Source organism: Varroa jacobsoni, unplaced genomic scaffold (genome assembly GCF_002532875.2).
Source record: "Varroa jacobsoni isolate VJ856 unplaced genomic scaffold, vjacob_1.0 scaffold_885, whole genome shotgun sequence".
NCBI lineage: Eukaryota > Metazoa > Arthropoda > Arachnida > Mesostigmata > Varroidae > Varroa > Varroa jacobsoni.
Window position 1 is genome coordinate 180264 of NW_019213787.1, and position 18338 is coordinate 198601.

The 18338-nt window shown below is 45.3% G+C and overlaps 1 protein-coding gene and 1 long non-coding RNA gene across 4 annotated transcripts in view; one reads left to right on the forward strand and one right to left on the reverse strand.

The window, feature by feature from the left end:
• Positions 1 to 10885, reverse strand: part of Tlk (Tousled-like kinase) — a 47178-nt gene extending 36293 nt beyond the window's left edge. Inside the window, exons 1-2 of one of the 3 annotated variants that reach the window (XM_022840730.2) lie at positions 10395 to 10885; positions 2323 to 10102 (exon numbers count right to left, since the gene is read on the reverse strand). In XM_022840730.2, coding sequence (XP_022696465.1) covers positions 2323 to 2798 — 476 coding nt within the window. In that variant the 5' untranslated portion in view covers positions 2799 to 10102; positions 10395 to 10885. The remainder of the gene's footprint in view (positions 1 to 2322; positions 10103 to 10394) is intronic. The other 2 variants (XM_022840728.2, XM_086970156.1) reach the window with 2 other exon arrangements.
• Positions 10886 to 12789: 1904 nt separating this feature from the next.
• Positions 12790 to 17224, forward strand: LOC111264677 (uncharacterized). The gene is made up of 3 exons (XR_002682981.2): positions 12790 to 13166; positions 13480 to 13566; positions 13847 to 17224. It is a non-coding gene; the product is annotated as an uncharacterized LOC111264677 (long non-coding RNA).
• The last annotated feature ends 1114 nt before the right edge of the window (positions 17225 to 18338 follow it).

The window sequence follows — 18338 nt, forward strand, 5'->3', positions numbered from 1 at the left end:
TACTACTACTACTACTACTAGTATTACTACTACTACTACTACTACTATACTACTACTATACTACTACTACTACTAGTACTACTACTACTATTACTACTACTACTAGTACTACTACTAGTATTACTACTACTACTACTACTACTAGTATACTACTACTACTACTACTACTACTAGTATTACTACTACTACTACTACTACTACTAGTATTACTACTACTACTACTACTACCAGTATTACTACTACTACTACTACTAGTATTACTACTACTAGTACTACCACTACTACTACTACTAGTACTACCACTACTACTAGTATTACTAGTACTACCACTACTACTACTACTAGTGCTAGTACTACCACTACTACTACTAGTAGTACTTCTAACTACTATTACTACTACTAGTAGTAGTACTACTATTAGTAGTAATAGTGGTAATATTATTAGTAGTAGTAGTAGTAGTAATAGTACTAGTAGTAGTAGTAGTAGTAGTAGTAGTAGTAATACTAGTAGTAGTAGTAGTTAGTAGTAGTTACTACTACTGTTACTACTACTACTACTACTACTACTACTAATATTACTATTAGTACTAGTATTACTATGAGGCGATCTGGAGAAGAAAGTGGCGGTGCCGGAGCGTACGAGAAAGGACCGTGGATAGCGGATTGGGAGTAGCTGCCGGGTGTAGTTGCTGGAGGGCCAGAGGGGATAAGGGGCGAAAGCAAGGAAAAATCGGGGATATTTTCTCGGGACGGATGGATACTTGGATGGTCTATTCGTGGGCTGTTCGAAGGAGCGAACACACGAAGGAAGACAAGGCTAAACGCCGACTCCGAGAGCGGCGGGTGCTGCTGTATCCTAGAAGCAGGCGCAGAAGCAGCAGTGGGTATTCGGTGGCAATGAGAGCGATGAAGACTAAGAAACGAACGCACACAACAATACAAAACTACGCCACCAAAAAGTACTGCTCGCATTTAAGCGGTCAGACTGGGTTCCTTTTACTTATAGTAGTTATATCTATTTTAGATGATAGATCTGGTTCTCATTTAAGCCCAAAAAAGCAGTATTTTAAGATGTATGCGAGTCGAGAATTCCGAGAATGACTAACGTCAGATTTTGCTCTGCACAACGATATACGACATATCGTAAGGACAGCTTTAAGCTTGAAGATTAGCCATTAAAGTACCTCTTTGACCAGACTAAAATGCCTAATACATGCTCAGATAAGACATACATATGTATATTCATATCGGCTACGCAACAGTTGTTTATAAGATGACGCCAGATTATCGACAAAGGTTAGAGTATCGCCATTAATACACAGATTAGTTAACCTGGCTAACAACAAAAACAACAACAGTGAATCTGGCCACCGAAGTGGTGGCACTATTAAGTTCTAGCAATATGCAGACGGATGGACGGACATACAGCCATCGCGAGTGAAAGTTACAAAAATGCGAAAAAAACAGTAAATAGTGGGCTGTTGAGTTTCAGTCATTGAGTGAAAGTGAGTGTTACTACGAAGGCCTACGGAAGTTGTGTTGCTCACCGCAGCCGTCATCGTCCGCGTCATTCATGTTGGTGTCCTTTCAAGAGGTGTAGCTACTGTTATAGACGCTACTATTGCGGATACTTTCAACGCAGCAGCGGCCGCTGCTGTTGTCTGCGCCGGTCAGCAGCCTCCAGTCTCCGACCGCGCCTGTATGCGCGTCTTGGTATCATCTATTACGACTATCACATTGCCGCTGCGACTCATTCGTTAATCCTCCCCCTGTAGTGAGCCTGTTTCTGTATATACGAGAGAGCGATTTTGTCTTGCTATGGAAGACGACAGTCGGTGCCTGTGTGTGTCTATTTGTTTGTCTATCTGTCTGTTTGTATATCTCTGTGTGTATGTTCTTGTGAATCGATGCGTGTGTGTAGTTTGACTGGAAAGATGGGTTACCGCTGATGCTGCTGCTGCTGTTATGCTGCTAATACTATCCTAGGTAATGGCAATAATAGCAGTTGTCGGTGAAGAATATCACATTGAAAGGGAAAACGATTGCTACAGCTATAAAGCTGGATTATGGATACTGGAGGATGCGCAGCCCTAGAATTTACGCAGAAAGAGAACTTCTGTGGAGATGACTATTGAACATCGTAGGGTCGATGAATATATGGTAATTGTTTTCGTTGATTCGAATAATAGAATTGATTGTGCATTACCAGCGGTGGTCATAACGGAGCGACGGTTAGAACAAGTAACATGTCCAATAGAAAGGAACAGTACCAGATCTAAGATTGGTCAGTATCCAATGAGAAAGCACAACGGTGTTACTTACCTTCCAGGTGAATGCTGGGCCTGATTCTTCATAAAGTACTCGGAGATTTTCTTATCCGACTGCTGCTGCTGCTGCAGCTGCTGTTGTGGCGGCGGTTGCTGCTGTGCAGTTGTCTGCTGTTGCGAATTCTGCTGTTGACTGGATTGCTGGGAGCTGTTGGTGTTGGTCAGCTGGAGGTTTCGTTTGGGTGTAGGTTCCTGGCTCGATTCCTTGGCATTGTTACCACTGGCGCTAGTCGTCGTTTGGCGTTTTCGTTTGCGCTCCTGTGGTGGGGTGCGCATTACCTGCTGCAGTTCGCCGTCGGACGGTTGCGAGCCGACGGACGTCGAGCTCAGGTTCGAGTCCTGGTTGCTGGCCTGCGGATTGAAGCCGGCGTTGCCGGGTGGCCCGAGTCCGGCAAAACCTCTGGCCCCCAGAAAGCGGGCCTCCAGCAACTCCTGCTTGCGGGGGTCCATCAGCTGGTTCAGGTTCTCCATCCCTTCGCGGGCTACACTGAGACACCGTACATCGTGCTGGCACGGCGGCGGGCCCAAGGGGCTCGCGGATCGAGCTGCACGAACTGCCGCTCGAAGGAAAGATCCTCTGCTACCTGCTGATGCTGACGATGACCCCGACGATCCTGACGATCGAGAAACCGCAAGGGCCAACAACGACTCCTGATTCCGCTCCTGAGCGTCCTGTCGCTGTTGCTGGTGCTCCAGTTGAGAATACTTCGAATATGACTGCTGGCGCCGCTGCCTCTTTTGTTTCGGCTGTTCGAGCTTGTCGTCTTGACGTTGTTGCTGCTGTAATGATCCTTCTCCGGAGCCCGGTAGCCTAGTGCAGGATAAAGGATTACGGGGCCCCGAACCCGAGCACCCGGTCGATCCGGAATCCCCCGGCGACCAGTGCGACGGGGTGACGACTAGATGCTCAAACGAAGCCAGCGGCACGCGCGAGGCTGATCACTGCAGTAACAATAGACACTCACACACAGCGACGAAATTAATATGCCTCAGGATTACTTTTACTACAACGACTACCACCAGCAGTAGTGGAACTGCTAACCTACTACGGTAGAATCGATGATTTTGTTAATAATGAGTGGTAAACGCGTCTGACAATAGCTGGAAACGATGGTCAGATCAATGACTGGATGCTTAGAGGGGAATAATAACAATGAAACGGCTCTATCAGAGAACCATGACACACAAGCTCTCTGCCCCTCACAAATAGCAGGCGGACCTTCCGATATAGTGAGAAGATATTGGGTACATATGCTATTTTACCAGTGCACCAGGTCGTCGAAAAGACTGATTTAGTTGGGAGAAACGCACGCCAACAAACACAGCAGCCAATCCTTGCTGGCGATGATTCCACGACACGCATATAATTTAAATAGATCAATAATTACCGTGCCGACTTATTCTACCGTTAGAAAATTGCACGCTCAGCGCTACTCGTCGTGGTTGATGCAGCAGATGTCGCTGAACATAGATACAGGTCGTAGCAATATCTGTGTTAGTACAGACACTCAATCCACCCTTTTGCTCCACAATGCAATTGCTGCTGCTGTTGTTGTTGTTGCCGCTCTTAATAACGAAAATTCAACATCCAACTGCTTCGACACTTGACAACTACGCCATGCAGCGCATCACAATGAATAAACGAGTGAATCAACTAACCAACGAACGAACGCCCGAACAAGCGAGTAAACGTTGCCCTCAGTTTTCTTGTTTATTGTTGATTGCGCTTACTTGCTTTCCTTTTTTATTGGTATAGTCGCTTTGCTAATAACTGCTGCTGCTACTTGGGCTTGCGATTGACCAGTGTTGTTGCCCGTTGTTGTTGTTGTGGCAGTAGTATTAGCGGCGGCTAGACCCAACTACCTCGATCTATTACTCTCATAGGTGTTTCTATCGCTGCTTGCGTTGCTATTGATGCATTTGTCGTATCGCAGTATACCTATTTATTGTTGGTGCTAGTACAGAACAGATAGGCAGAATGGCCGGAACACTGACAAACGACAGTTTTTGCTGGTTGGCTTTTACAGAAGCAGCCGATATCGATACCAAGCACGGAGCCCAGCACAGTACGAGGCACACAGAGGCAATTCGCGGTCGAACCAGCTAGCTAGCTAGTTAGTCAGTCAGCCACCCAGCAAGCGACAAAGGGAACTCGCTAAGTAACCGAGGGGTTGCGTTTGAATCTTGATTTACCTGTATCCGTCTGTATTGTGTATGTACGACATATAAATCCCCTCGAATCGAATTTTTCGTTTTTTATGCAGCCTTTCCCCGCCACTGAAATTGTTGTTGAGGTTGCAGCTGTAGCAGCTCGACTCACTCGATTCGCTCAAACGACAAATGCGTCGATGGCTGCGATCGACGATGACTCGTAATTTGTAGCTGCCGCCGCCGTCGCCAGTCCTCTATTCTCGACTGTCGTTGTCTCGCAATCAACAACAGCGACTGGGCAATGATAGTTGTGCTTTTCGTAGTCGTCGTAGTACAGTTGCCCCGCTCCGACCAACGAACTTCTTTGACGGCGAGCACACGTCGATATCTGTGTTGATGGCGATGTGTGTAATATGGTCGATGAGAATAAGCTCACAACTGTTGTTGTTGTTATTGTTGCTGCTGTCGGCTTGCTTGCCGATATTGCAGGGCCGATGTTGTCGATATGTCGATAATTGCTGCTATTGCTAAAAGCGCCGACTAAATCCACGATTTTTGCTGCCGCTTCTGCTATTGTCGTTGTCGTCGTTCCTGTACTCCTGCTGCCCAAAACCACCAACGTTAACACGAGCACCATCAATTCGCTAGAAAACCTGCAGCACTATGACCGGCTGCGACCGGCTGCTGTCTGACCGTCTACGGGGATCGTCTCCGTACTCCCGTAGTAGCAGCAGCACCCGTAGTTGTCGCAGCCGTGGTAGCGGGCTCGAATCGACGACACTGTCTGTCTGTCTGTCTGTCTGCCGTTTCGTTGGTATATTATGAATCTATCCTTGTTTCGCTCCCTGTCTCGGAGATGAGACGTTTTATTAACGACGACGTTCAACTGCGCTGGGCGGCCCTCTCGCGGCCCCCGGTGGCGGTATAAGCCGGCCGCCGGGACTTGCCACGGGGGGTTCTGGGGGGCTCCGCGGGCCCACCCGGGGGCTTGTCCGCCTTGTACACCGTCGACGGATGGCCCCTGCAAAAAGGGCAAAAATTGCTCGCTTCTTCTTGCTTTTGCTCGCTCTGGACGAACCGATACTGCTAGGCTCGTACTGATCGTGAACAGGCCAGTCTATCGAAAACAGGACACCAGTTTTGTTGCAGCAGCAAAGCTTCTTTTTTTCGCAGGCTAACCAGCGGTAGAGACACGCACCTTCTACCACAAACGACAGAACGGTGGCCGAACACACTCACAGACACAAAGACACAGCACTATACACCACCGGAACAACGGCCTTCCTTGCCCAAAGGCAGGCAGAGGTACCTGGGCTGCCGACGAAATGGATTCTGGGCACTCCCGAAGGTCCCAAACGAAAACGGCTGCCCGTACACCGCCGTGACCACGTCGGTGGGCTTAAACCAAGCCTTCTCGAGCTGACGGCAGACACTCTTCCCCACCAAAAACCACACTAGTCCTTCAAAAAACCCCGGCAAATAGGCCTACCGATGGCTGGCCACCCGACCGATCTTCCACCACTCAACACCGAAAATACACAACAGCACTACGGACAGCGTTGCCGGGCGTGCCACAAAGCGTACCACATCGACGGGCAGCGGCAGACCGTGGTACGCTTTTAGCAGTCGGAGCAGTACCAGTAGCAACATAGACCACTAGTAAGCAAGCAAGACAGCAAGAACAGGCGAGAGCAGACACCCAGATGTACAGATAAACGATAGCAGAACAGCGATCAGCGAACAGTCAATGGACGCAAAAAGCAACAGCAGCAGCAGCAGCACCACCACCACCACCACCACCCGTTGTTGTATATATATATATCGCTGGTGTCGATAGAAGGTAGGTGCAGTTCAGGCAGACTGTTTCACCACCACCATCACCACCACCATCACCACCACCACCACCACCATCACCATCACCACCAACACCACCACCACCACCACCACCGCCGCCGCCGCCGCCGCCGCCGCCGCCGCTGCTGCTGCTGCTGCTGCTGTTGCTGTTGTTGCTGCTGCTGTTGCTGTTGCTGCTGCAAATGCTCGTGCTGGTGTTGTGGCTACTCTTGCGCTGATGGTGGTGTTTCGCCACAGCGAGTGCCGCGCAAGTTACTTCTTCCACAGCGATGACGGCAACTACTCTGCTACTGCTGCCGGTGGCCGACTGCGGTAGCACGGCCGTAGCTGTAATTTTTGCTGATACAGATGCTGTGGGCTGTTGTTGTCGTTGTTGTTTCTGCTGTGGCTGGTGCTGCTGTTGTTGTTGTAACAACAACAGCAGCTCTTCGCCGTCGATAATAGCAACGACAGTAACGCTACGGATCAGAGGAAATGGATACACCGGCAGCTGACGCGGCGGCTACAATTAACAGTGGCCACGACTCAGCGGCACCGGCGTTAGACAAAATGAAACTGGACAAGATGAGTTTGGGCATGGAAAGAGGAAGGACTGATAGTTGTCGCTGCCACCACAAGAGATATCGACTAAGAAGACGACGCCCATAGCACCTGAACACCTTAGGCATAGATAAGCAGCGTGCTGCCGCAGTTGTTGCTAAAGACTGTAATGCCAATGGCCGAGCCGGTGGTAAAGGACGAAAGCCAGTCATGTACGCAGCAGCTCGGAACAAAACAACAACAGCTGCTGCTGTTGCCAAGGCTGCGACAGCATGGAATACCTTTGTTGTTTTTTCATAGTTGACTTTCAGAGCTCTCCCGTTTATGACAGGAATAGGTGGCGCTGTTTTAGCATGCTTCAAAGATCTGCCAGGAGTGGGATGGGTGGTCACTGCGCCGAACAATCTAGAGGGGGCCGACCAGGAAAAGGGGTTCTCACTGTCTCATTTATCGCTTACCCCGTTGCCGCGAGTGTTTACTAGAGTATCGAACTGTATTTGTTTCTGATTCGAACGTAGGTGATTTTTGCGTCTCTATAGTTAGTAGACAAACACGCTACCACTACAGCTCTATGTCTCAGGTTTTGTCGGCTTTAGGTGTCAATACTAGCGGCTGTGAGCTAGATAAAAGATGGGCTAGAGGACTGGGTCTTCTTGGCTAGGTGGCCGGCCACTATAATGCGCATTTGTTACAGCGATTTTTATTATTTTATACCATCCCAACAAATTCTTATAATTAGTAATATACTAAAGATAATATAATTATATTATGCTTTATCGTTGCTGTAGCAGCATCAACGAGCTGAAAGCACTCCGGAAGTACAGGTGTGCTGAAAGCTGATGTGGCTTATTAAACTTGAAGGCCGGATTGTGCTGCTGGCGTCTAATGATGGCGTCAGTTCGGTGCCGAAAATCAACGACGAATTTCACCTACTTTGTCATTCGTGGCTGCCCGCTTCTCAGCTATATATGTAATTCTTGCGAGTATTTAGCCGGCGCTCGGCGTACTCTTGTTGCCGGTGGTGTCTAACTGAAACAGTTACAACAGCAGCAGTAGCTTGCTTTGTTTGTGTTAGTCTACGCTGTCGCGTTTCTTAGATTTAGCTTGGCCTGCCCCATTCTGCTCTGTTGTACCTGACTTGGCACCATGGGCACACACGCGTACGCATCCTCCTTTCATAAAAGAAAGAGTGCGCAAAACATCGACAACGACGACGAGAAGTCTGGTAGACTCAGCAGCATCAGCAGCGGTGACCAGCGAATCAAGCCTACCCGTTTTGACCCATTCCCTCTCAGGCGGTATGAGGCTTTGACTTTTTCCCTCAGTCATAGGTCCACCGGGGACGAAGACCGACAGCCCCTTAGGAAGGCGAACAGACAACGTGGTGGTCTCATCGTACACTGAAGCTCACAACGAGATTTGACGGTCCTTTGCCCCTGGCAGAAGCACTATTCGGCGTCGGTGGTGTTAGAACCATGACGCCGGGACCGCCACCAACCAAAGGAAGACTAGAACGCTCCCCTTTGATCCCTTAGCTCTTGGCTCCCTCAAACGTACGCGAATTCAGGGTCCTTTCCTACGAACGTGGGGAGCTGCCCTTGAAGGCAGGCAGAGGCAGAGGGCTGAAAATGTTGGAGACACATTGCAGGATCCACACATTCCACAGAGCAGAGCTCTGCGTGTTAGACACAGCGTCAAAGGGGAGGAGGGGCAAAGGGTATATGAGCCCGTGATAGGGGGTCTAGATAGAAAGTAATAGACAAGCAGACCTGAACACCCCCTGAAAACACGGACCGGGGCTATTCGAGGGGCTCAAAGGGATTAGTTTTCGTCGTCGTTACCGTCGAAACATCTCCGTGAACCTTCGGGCAGGGTGAGATGTTTTAGGGGCTCTGAAGGGAGCTGGAACCACACTGGTTGAAACTGGTCTAGTAAAGGGACATGCAAAAGGAATAATGTAAAGATCACTTGGATTGGCCGAACAGTAGATCTTGAAAGCAAGCCTGTTTGGTGGCCAACAGTGTTCAAGGGCTCGATAGCTCGCTAGACGGCTGATGTTGATGGCGTCTGGCTAGGTAGCCAACACTTAACCCGTTAGCGGAGCACTGCGTGTCTGACTGGCTGGTGTCTCTATCCATGGAGAATCAAGCGAGCCGTTCAACGACGGAAGGACGAACCAAGTGACGTACGACAGGCGACCGGTGATGAGGATGACGACGCAGAAGGCAACAACACTTCGCAAAGGTTGCCAGCCTTTTTGGTTCGGATCTCCTGTGAGCCCCTTTGCTTCCCTCAATTCCACAAGTCCCCTTCATCAGATTGGTAGACCCCTGTACACCCCGTTTCGCTCAGCGGATGCTTTGCTGGTGCCACAGGGGCAGACACCCATCTCTAGTATACATCTGAACATCAAGCATAAATTTTGGTTAGTTTTTTTATAGGAAGAGTTAATAGCAGAAAACAAGGCGAAATAGACCATGGCTACAGATGTGGAAGATATTTATGGAGGAAAAGATGCACTATACAGTAATTTGTTTGTAAATTTGTACAACTATACAGTAAATTTGTAAAAAAAAATGGCGTAATACATACATCTGTGTAGAACATTTTTTTTAAGATCTATAGCTTGTCTATGATTTTTTTTATTGGAGAGCTGTGTTGTCCTAGAATTTCTGTTAGCAAACAGATATTACGCTCCAACATGTTCAAATGTTTTTCATATACGGTTTCAAATACGGTATTAATTGCGTACGATAAATAAGAGGCAATGTTCAAAATTTCGGAATTTAGTTTCAGAATTTTAGGAAATATTTTTAATGTTAGTTTTCGTTCAGCTTCGTTCCCTGTCAAATTTTTTAATGTGGTTGGTCCACGTGTTCAATTCCGACCTTCTATTACTGCAATTGTGCATCATTGCGTCCGGCGTGTGAGTCTAATGATCTGCAGGGTTTCACCATTCGATGTCCTGCACACAGCATGGTTGCAGAACTTTCAAGGCGCAATGATGATAGACAAATGAACCAACTGACAGATGCTATTCTGAGCCCTTTTCCTCTTTATGCCCTGTAGACTCTGGCGTTGTCTATCGCAGCCGAGCAGAAACGGGCCGACTGTTTCCCTGCCGGCATTCGTCGGTTTCCTGACGAGGCTTTTGACCCTGCGAAGTGTTGGAAATTGCCGCCATCGCTGCGACAATTTCTGCTGCTGCTACTGCCAATATTAGACTGTTACTGACAACAACAAACAACAACCATAAAAAAACTATAGCAACCATCACGATGTCGAGGGCGAATGCAACAAATGCAGAAATGGTAGCCTTAACAGTAATACGTAAGCTAACAATGCAGTAACGTTGTGGTGACTAGCAATTTAATACATAGGTCATTAGTCGTCCACATGAGCAAAATATGTGCATCAGCTCAGGTAGTGGCTCACACCCACAGTACTAATACACTCGTGAACTTAACTAAGATGCATGAATCTATAGAGATGTAAAACCGGCAACCTATTTATTCACTCAACTATTTGCGGTGCTTGATTGAGCAGTCGACTTCAAACCGCTAGAGTAGTCAATTCCGAGTTGATTCCTTCCACAAATTCTCTATCGTTGCCATGTAAAGCGCTTTTCTTTTCCGTAGCAGCGGAACGCGATCGGTCCGTCCGTCTGTCTGTTTGCCAATCCGCCTGTTCGCAGTATGGCCAGACTACTGGGGCGTCATCCATTTTTGCCTCTCCCGTATGCGTCAGCATCTACAGCAGCGGCCGAGACCAATAACAACGGCGACAAAAACGATGATGACGACAGCTTAACTGATACTGATCATGATTGTCTACTCGTTATCGCTGCCGTGGTCCTCGCGACCGTTTTTAAAGGCAGTTAATAAAGCGGAAAGGAAGTCAGTCGATTGTGTGCCGTTATCGCGTGCTCTGGCTTTTCGAATGTGCCTGTCGCTTGTTGGCTACCTTTACCACTCTTCTTTCGTTACCAGTAATATACACTATACGTGCTACTAATATTCTCACACAACCCTCATGTTCCTTATATATATGTATGTGTGTTTGTAAATGTAGTCTGTAGGCGTACTAGCACATTGAAGAAGTCGATGGTAGGAGTCGTAGGAGCTTGTAATGTCAACAACGCTTGAAAAAAAGAATCTAGGCGAATCAATAATGGTTGCGACTGGTTAACGTATTTCGCTATCGCGGCTTATTGCTGCCACTCACACATCGTTACTGCGCAATAAGCATCATCACCAGGATAATTATCGTCATAATCTTTATAGTCATAACAGTTGTTGCTGCTATTTCTGCTGTTGTCTTTGAAGACGCAACCGTCCGCAAAGTGGGCTCCAGCGTGACCCTGCACGATTTGCCGGCAGGAGATGATCACAGCGGCGATGGCCGCTGTTGTTCTTGGGGATATTAAACACGACCCAGCCCGTTCTGCCATTGCCTCGCCAAAGCTTTAAACGACCCCTCACAAACTGGCGGATCAGTGTCGCTGTCTACCTGCAGTGTTTCAGTAAGCCCGTAAGTAACTATGGCAAGAATAAGGGTTTAGAACAGATTTCATCGAAAGGGAAAAGGGAAGCAATATGTCTATGATTAAAGTGAACGTGTGATCGCACCTGTCTCATCTTGAGTAGTAATAGCTTATGGGTATACTAAAACATCTATAACAGAGGGACGCTACGTGGCCGTAGTTGCGCTCGTAACAACAGTGGCAACCGCGCGCAGTGTCAGTGTAAGGACACGCAACGCGGGCAGATCGCGAGATGAAAGAAGGGGCGAGTGGTAGTGATTGGTTGAACGCACGCGGACTGGCGGGCCCACGTTGGCTGAATGGATGGAATGTTCGGATATTGTTTGTCCGCTACAACAGCGGAAAGAAGATGGCCGCCGCTGGAAGTTGCTTGGAAGAGCGAAACAGATTTTCGACCCCGGAAAGAAGGCTAAAGGAGTGGAGTCCTTGCGGCGAGGCCTAGCCAGCCACTTGGCGAGACCACCGAGGGGAAAGCTCCATATTTGGGGAAAAGAGGTCAAATGACCCACTTTCCAGAGGAGCAAGTAAGGGCCAGTCGAAGCCTAACGACGCCATCATCTTTCTGCTATCTGTTCAACCGTCAGGATATCCGACCCGGATAAGAACAAACGAGACTATCGGCTTCAACTGTTTCCGGATCGAACAGACGGAACGTGAAATACGCAATAATCCACTATCGTAATGCAGGATAATCCCATATCTGTGTATAACTGAAATTAAATAGTATGCGTAGATTTGCTTTCATAATATAATTTACCATTACTAGCAAAAAAACTAACCATAGATGGATTTAATTGGTAAGTTCAAGAATAATATAGTTTCCGGCCGTTACAACGCTTGCAAACACTTGAACGAGCAAACGACACATCTGAGTGCGACTTCCTGTTCGGTGCAGCTTAGAGTGTTTGCTGCCCACAAAATGAGCCCCACTACACTCGGACCCAATCAAGCCTACATGGTCCAAATACGCTCTCCAAGAACCAGAACATTCTAAGTAGTAATAGTAGTAATCGTATTAGACGCAGTCTCTAACAGCTGCGGCGATAAGGTACAGATATACAAACTAAATGGAACTGTAGCGTGAACTTTATATGTATGTATTGATGAGCGGTCGACTATATATTGGAAGCGGTTTAACACTAGAATCAACCCATAACTAGCCCAAACCAGCACTAAAATAAAAAAAAAAAAAGAAAAATAAAAACAGCATGTGTCATTGGTCGCAGACAGGCAGCATTACCATCATCAGCTGCAGAACAAACTCCGGCATTCTGCGTGAGCTGTCAAGTGTTCCCCTCTCTCCAATGGGCCCTCTCCTACCTGCCTTTCTTTGCCCCTTCCTCCGACAGTGTCAGCGATGAATTCGATGTCGTCTGCTACAGTGCTTTCACGTGGTACCACAACAGCCGGTCAGCGGCCCAGCCGTTCGGTCGCTCTGTTGTGGTACCACGATCTGGTGAATGAATGAACGGCGCAGCGATCAGCCGTTGCTTGTTCAATTCGAGCAGAACTCAGGAGAAAGAACAGAGCACCATGTAACAGAGCAGTAAAGAATAGCAGACGACGTGCACAATCACGCAGAGACATGGAACGATTTCGACCACTGGGTATTGTGTTGATTTTGGTGTTGTGATGATGCGCGAGTCCGAAATAGCTGCAGCCGGTGGGGGCTTATGTGGTGTTTCGAATTACCGTCAATGACTGGAGCTTACCGCAGGAAAGGACAATAATATTCGACAGTAGTACCAATGGTAGCAACGTACAATCACCTAGTAATTAGACAATGATGAATGATGTGTTGAGTTTATAATCAATAGTATTGCGTTCATACTTGTCGTGATCGACCAGTCATTTGCACTAGAAGACGTGCGTTGTAATGCTTCGCACAGTAGGGCAACAGTAACATGGGGCGCATTGAGACAACGGTAGAAAAAAGTGCTAACAATGTTACGTAAAGTTCTCATTGCTAACTTCTGGAATGTGTAAAACTCAGTTACTGGTTTCCGTCAATCGTCATATCTATGTGTTAATTTCCCATAGTAACAATCTTCATCGTGTTTCCAGCTGTGGAACACATATGGCAGTTGAGGTCGCAACGGCCAGAAAAGTGTTGGAGAAGAGGAGGCGACTCGGTTGTATCAGGCTACAGAGGTTGGTAGCGATTGAACAGCTGCGTAAGCAAGGCGCTGCTATAGAGTCGGGTTCAGTAAAAGAGCAAGGAATAAGACCTTGCGTGGGACTCAGCGCGTTGAGCTAGGAGGAGAACCTGACAAACAAATGAATTTTTTTGGAAGCAGCTAAGGGCGGAAACGCTTTATGCACAGCTCGCATAATCGACCTAGGTAGTGAAGGACTCATCGTCAGTCATTTGAAGCCACGGCCTCTTAAGTGATCTGATTTGTTTGTTATCCACTGAAACCGCTCCTTTCAGACTAATCGAAGCTTAACGAGAAAGATGCATCTACCGCGTGGTAAACTTTGATAGGGGAGACAACCGAAGCAGAGAAGAAGAAAGGAATCAGAAAAAAAGCCAAAAGCTTACCCCTCCATCGTATCAGTGCGCCATAAAACTTCTGGATTCCTTTTTCTTAAGTACTATATAAATAAATTTACACACCCCATACTATTGGAATCTGAGTATCTGAGTCAGACTGAATGCCAGTTGCCCATGTCTTCTTGTATACCACTTAGCTGTGCCTTCAGTAAATCTTCTTGTTATGCATGCCGTATTCGTATATTCTGGCTGCCATCTTGCCTATCCAGCGGGAAGATGGACTGGTGAAGTAACATGATACTACTAGCGTTCCATGTAAGCTCTGGTTCGAAGTAATATTAAGCTAACTTCTGAATCAAAGCCTAAGGACACAAGCTGCAGGGTACAGTGAGTAAAGGTTCAATAGCACCGAATAACGCAACTGTGTGTTCTGGTCTACCCAATGCATTTGCCCTGAACTTGCTAAAAGAAAATATATGATCATGTCTGCGAAGTTAATAGCCTGCTCAGTTGTTTTTGAACTAGGATGTGTTTACTATCGATGGTACGATGCGGAGATGGCACATGATGGTGCACTCATGTTGTACCGCATCACCAACAAAGCTCTCAGGAAACACCTCGTATCAAAATCGTTAGGCCAGCTGCCTCTTCCCCGGCCTGCCTCTATAGTCTCTCTTCGGTAGGCGCAGTTGGCCGGTAAAGTCTATGCGATACCTACATGGGCAGCCTATAGCCAAGCGTTAAAAATCTTAGCGGTTCGTTTATTGTCTTCTTTACCTTTGGCCTATTCTTCATCACCAGCCCATTTCCACAGGATACCTACTGCCTATGGGGAGTACTACCTAGTTCCTACCTAGCTAGTTGATAGCTTTTGTGCTCACTCTTCCTTCGTCTTGATTCACACTGTTTCTAGCTTTTCGTTCGCTGTTTGTCCGCGTGTTAGTCTGAGCAAGCAACTCGGTGTTGTGCTGAATGGGTGTTTATTTTAAAAGGTGTAGACAGAACTAACAAGGTGTTTATCTTTGCTGTACCATTGTGATGTTGGAAAATTCTGTTGTGTCTTGTGGGTGAACTAGTGTCTTCCTGTGTGTGTCTCTAGTTTACTTTCTCTTCGCATAATTGCACTCCTGTATTTTTTTTGGGCTTCTTGGTCACTGCCTATCGACAAGGGCAACGCTGGAAAAAAATCGCCGAAAAGAGAGCAGACTAAAATGTAAAGAGAAAGGACCAGGCTAGAAGAATTAAGAATGTAACAGACAGCGGCCCTGAATAGCCAGAGATTAACAGCATCTAAGATGAGCCGCGTCTTTAAAATTTTACCCACAGATGAGGTTGCAAACTAGCAGCTCACCTGCTGTGTGTTCAAAGCGCAAGAAGTGCACAAATGGACGTCTGCGATTAGAGCATATATAAATGGCACATGTATTTTAAAAGATTTCAAACTAATTTATTGTTTACGCCAAGTTGTTTCCTCAGTTAGAAGCTGAAAACATAAAATGAAATTTTCCCAATAGATGTTTACTTTTGCTAAAGCAAAGGGTACAAGCGAATCTAGGAAACCTTAAGATTGAATAGCTTTTGAACTAGAATGACGATGTTTTGATATGTACTAGAGGTGCTTTTTCTGCACTTGTCTTAGCGACCTGGTGGATTCCAGATAAACTCCAGTATATGGCTCTTTACAAAGTCAAATCGATCATCGGATATGCTTGCCGACCAGTTGCTCTTTTTAGGACATGGAAAGTTTTGTAACCACACGGACTTGGATCAGCAGTATAAACTGGTTTAAGCCCAAGTTGGATATTCTTTTGCTTAATCCAGAAAGAAACTGAGGCCTGGCGATCAGCTGTGGCATTGTCGTAACGAGACTGCATGCTTTCGATTGTCGTGCCCTTATGGGTCCTCGAGTCTCTTAAAAAACTTGAAATAACGAAATACCTTCATTGCTTCCTCTTAGATGGGCATTTCATAGCAACAGATGTTTTTATTGCTCATTGCGAACATCATCACCTTATGTCTAATTTTAGCGGATACCGCTACCAAAATCGAGTGCTTGCTAGGGCGGTACCTGGTCCCTTATTATGCTTCGTTTATAGACCGTTTACTCCACGCGATTTTTGTTAATTAAAGATCTGCAAATTGCACGTGGGCTTTAAAGAACAAACATTTGACCAGTTGATTGTCAAGGCTTAGATGTTTTTCGTTCTGAACTCGTTTCTTCCTTTTTTCATTCTCAAATCCATTCTCATTCTCCGTTCACAAGTTTCTAGGAGATTGAAGTATAAGCCAAATTCCGTTAGCTGCCAGCGGCGCGCAATTCAGAAGCTATAACGTTACAAAATCTCCCAAATTTGCTTCTGTCAACCTAATATACTTTTATAGGATTGCTTCCTGCAAGATGAAAAATATTGTTATTATTTTGAGTACCGATTAATTAATTGCATTTATTGAAAGCGATAGTTAAAATTATTGAACACGCGAACGACGCCAATTTAACACAATTCTGGTGAGAAGAAAAATATAACACTCATCTTCAAAGGTAGCATTCCATTAGCTTTAGTTAAATAGTAATAAAAAAAGTGTGTACTTATTTACCATTTATTATTTTATTTATTTTTACCATTTGTCATAAAATCGTTTTAATCTTAGAACGATAACGATGCACTTTGAAACAGGTTTTTTTTTAACAGAAATAAAGGATATCGTTGAGACCTTTTATTAAGATAATACTTGTACATTCAACTACAGATGAGGAAAGCATATTCTAGTAGGATATTCATTGTTTTTTTTGCTAGAAACTCTAATGGCGAGATTATTATAAAATGTAAATAATTCGAAGATTAAAGCTAACTGTAAAGTGTGCAATATGTGTTATTTGTGGCACCTGAAGCAGCGACCCGAGATATGTATATATATACATGTATGTATGTGAACGTTCATTGAAACGAACTATTAAAAATACCGAATTCACATTTTAAGTGTTTCCACGATATAAACAAGTGAAACGACTCGAAATGAACGAAATTACAAGACCGGTCCATGAACGAACTTAGAGGTACCGACAAGTGACTCAGAGCTAAGTAATGAGGGTAACTTTAAACATTAATTTGTTGCCCAGCTTTTATATTTCAACCGCTAAAATTGTGTGACCACAAACTATTATGACTCCTTGAGACTTTCGTGTATAATTTTTGAGTCGTTGAGCAATAGAGTTTTCCTAATAATAGGTTGCATAGTTAGTTGCATAGTGATAATAGTTAATAATAAATGGCAAATAAACTCCATATCGTTTGTATTGATATGACCCGTTTCTAATTGCTCGTTTAATGAATCTACCTTTGAAATTTAAACTTAAAAAGAAAACCAAAATACACTATAATTTTTCCAGATGATACATATACATACACTCGAAATCCGATTTTTCTTATATTTTATTCACTGTCGTAAATGGGTTAAGGAATATTGCTAGGAACCGTTGTGTACAAAACCTAAACAAATAGTAATTGTCAAATCAACGGGCACAAAATTACATAGACTCGCATGCGTCTATAATTTCGAATCTTCAGTGTTTTAGAAATTAGGTTGGTTATATCAGGATATTATCGTTATACGATGATAATATGGTGTTATCCTATGTGCAGGAAATAGGCGGTGATACGATATGAAAATTATAATATATAGCGTAACATCACGTTTTGCTTTAATAGTGGCGCAATATTATATGTGCTTGCATAATCGTAGCACAGTTAAGATTTTAGCTCTTAAATAGCAATTAAAACAGAAATTGTTTATGGAAATAATGCATTTTATCACTAAATATATGTTTGAATAAATAAATACATGGTTTCGAGCCTAGACCACCGCGTGTCCGTAAATTTAATAACGGTAAAAAAACACGTTAGCACTGCACCACGTTGGAATGCATGCAGGCGATGCAGGTCCCGGAAAGGGCGGCTAGTTACTTTAAACAAAAAGAGTAACCATTGGTCTTGAGCCAGTAAAAGGTTTCGGGCGAGAAATGTTTTCGAATAGTACCATGCCGGTGCAATACTCTTGTATCTAGGTCAAGTTTATCCTGTGGGAAGTTACGCAGGTCTCGTTATTGACAGGTCTTTTGGGGGGCCCTGTTCCCGATTCACGCGCTATCGTTAAGTCGCCCTGAGGTGAATCAAGCTGTTTATATGAAAAGTGTGTGTCAATTCTCTTGATGAATTACTAAGCAAGCAGTTTTCGTACTTTTTCGTCACTCTGAGAAGCTAATCTTGTCTTGTGACAAAAAAATTTTAAATGTAGGCTTTTGAAATGCTATAAGCTTATTCAGGTGACACACCATGTGTATATGTTTTTATTCATATCATCAGTTAGTGTAGCTGTTGGTCATATTGCATGTAAACAGCTAATAAATTGTATACAAATCTGACATATATTA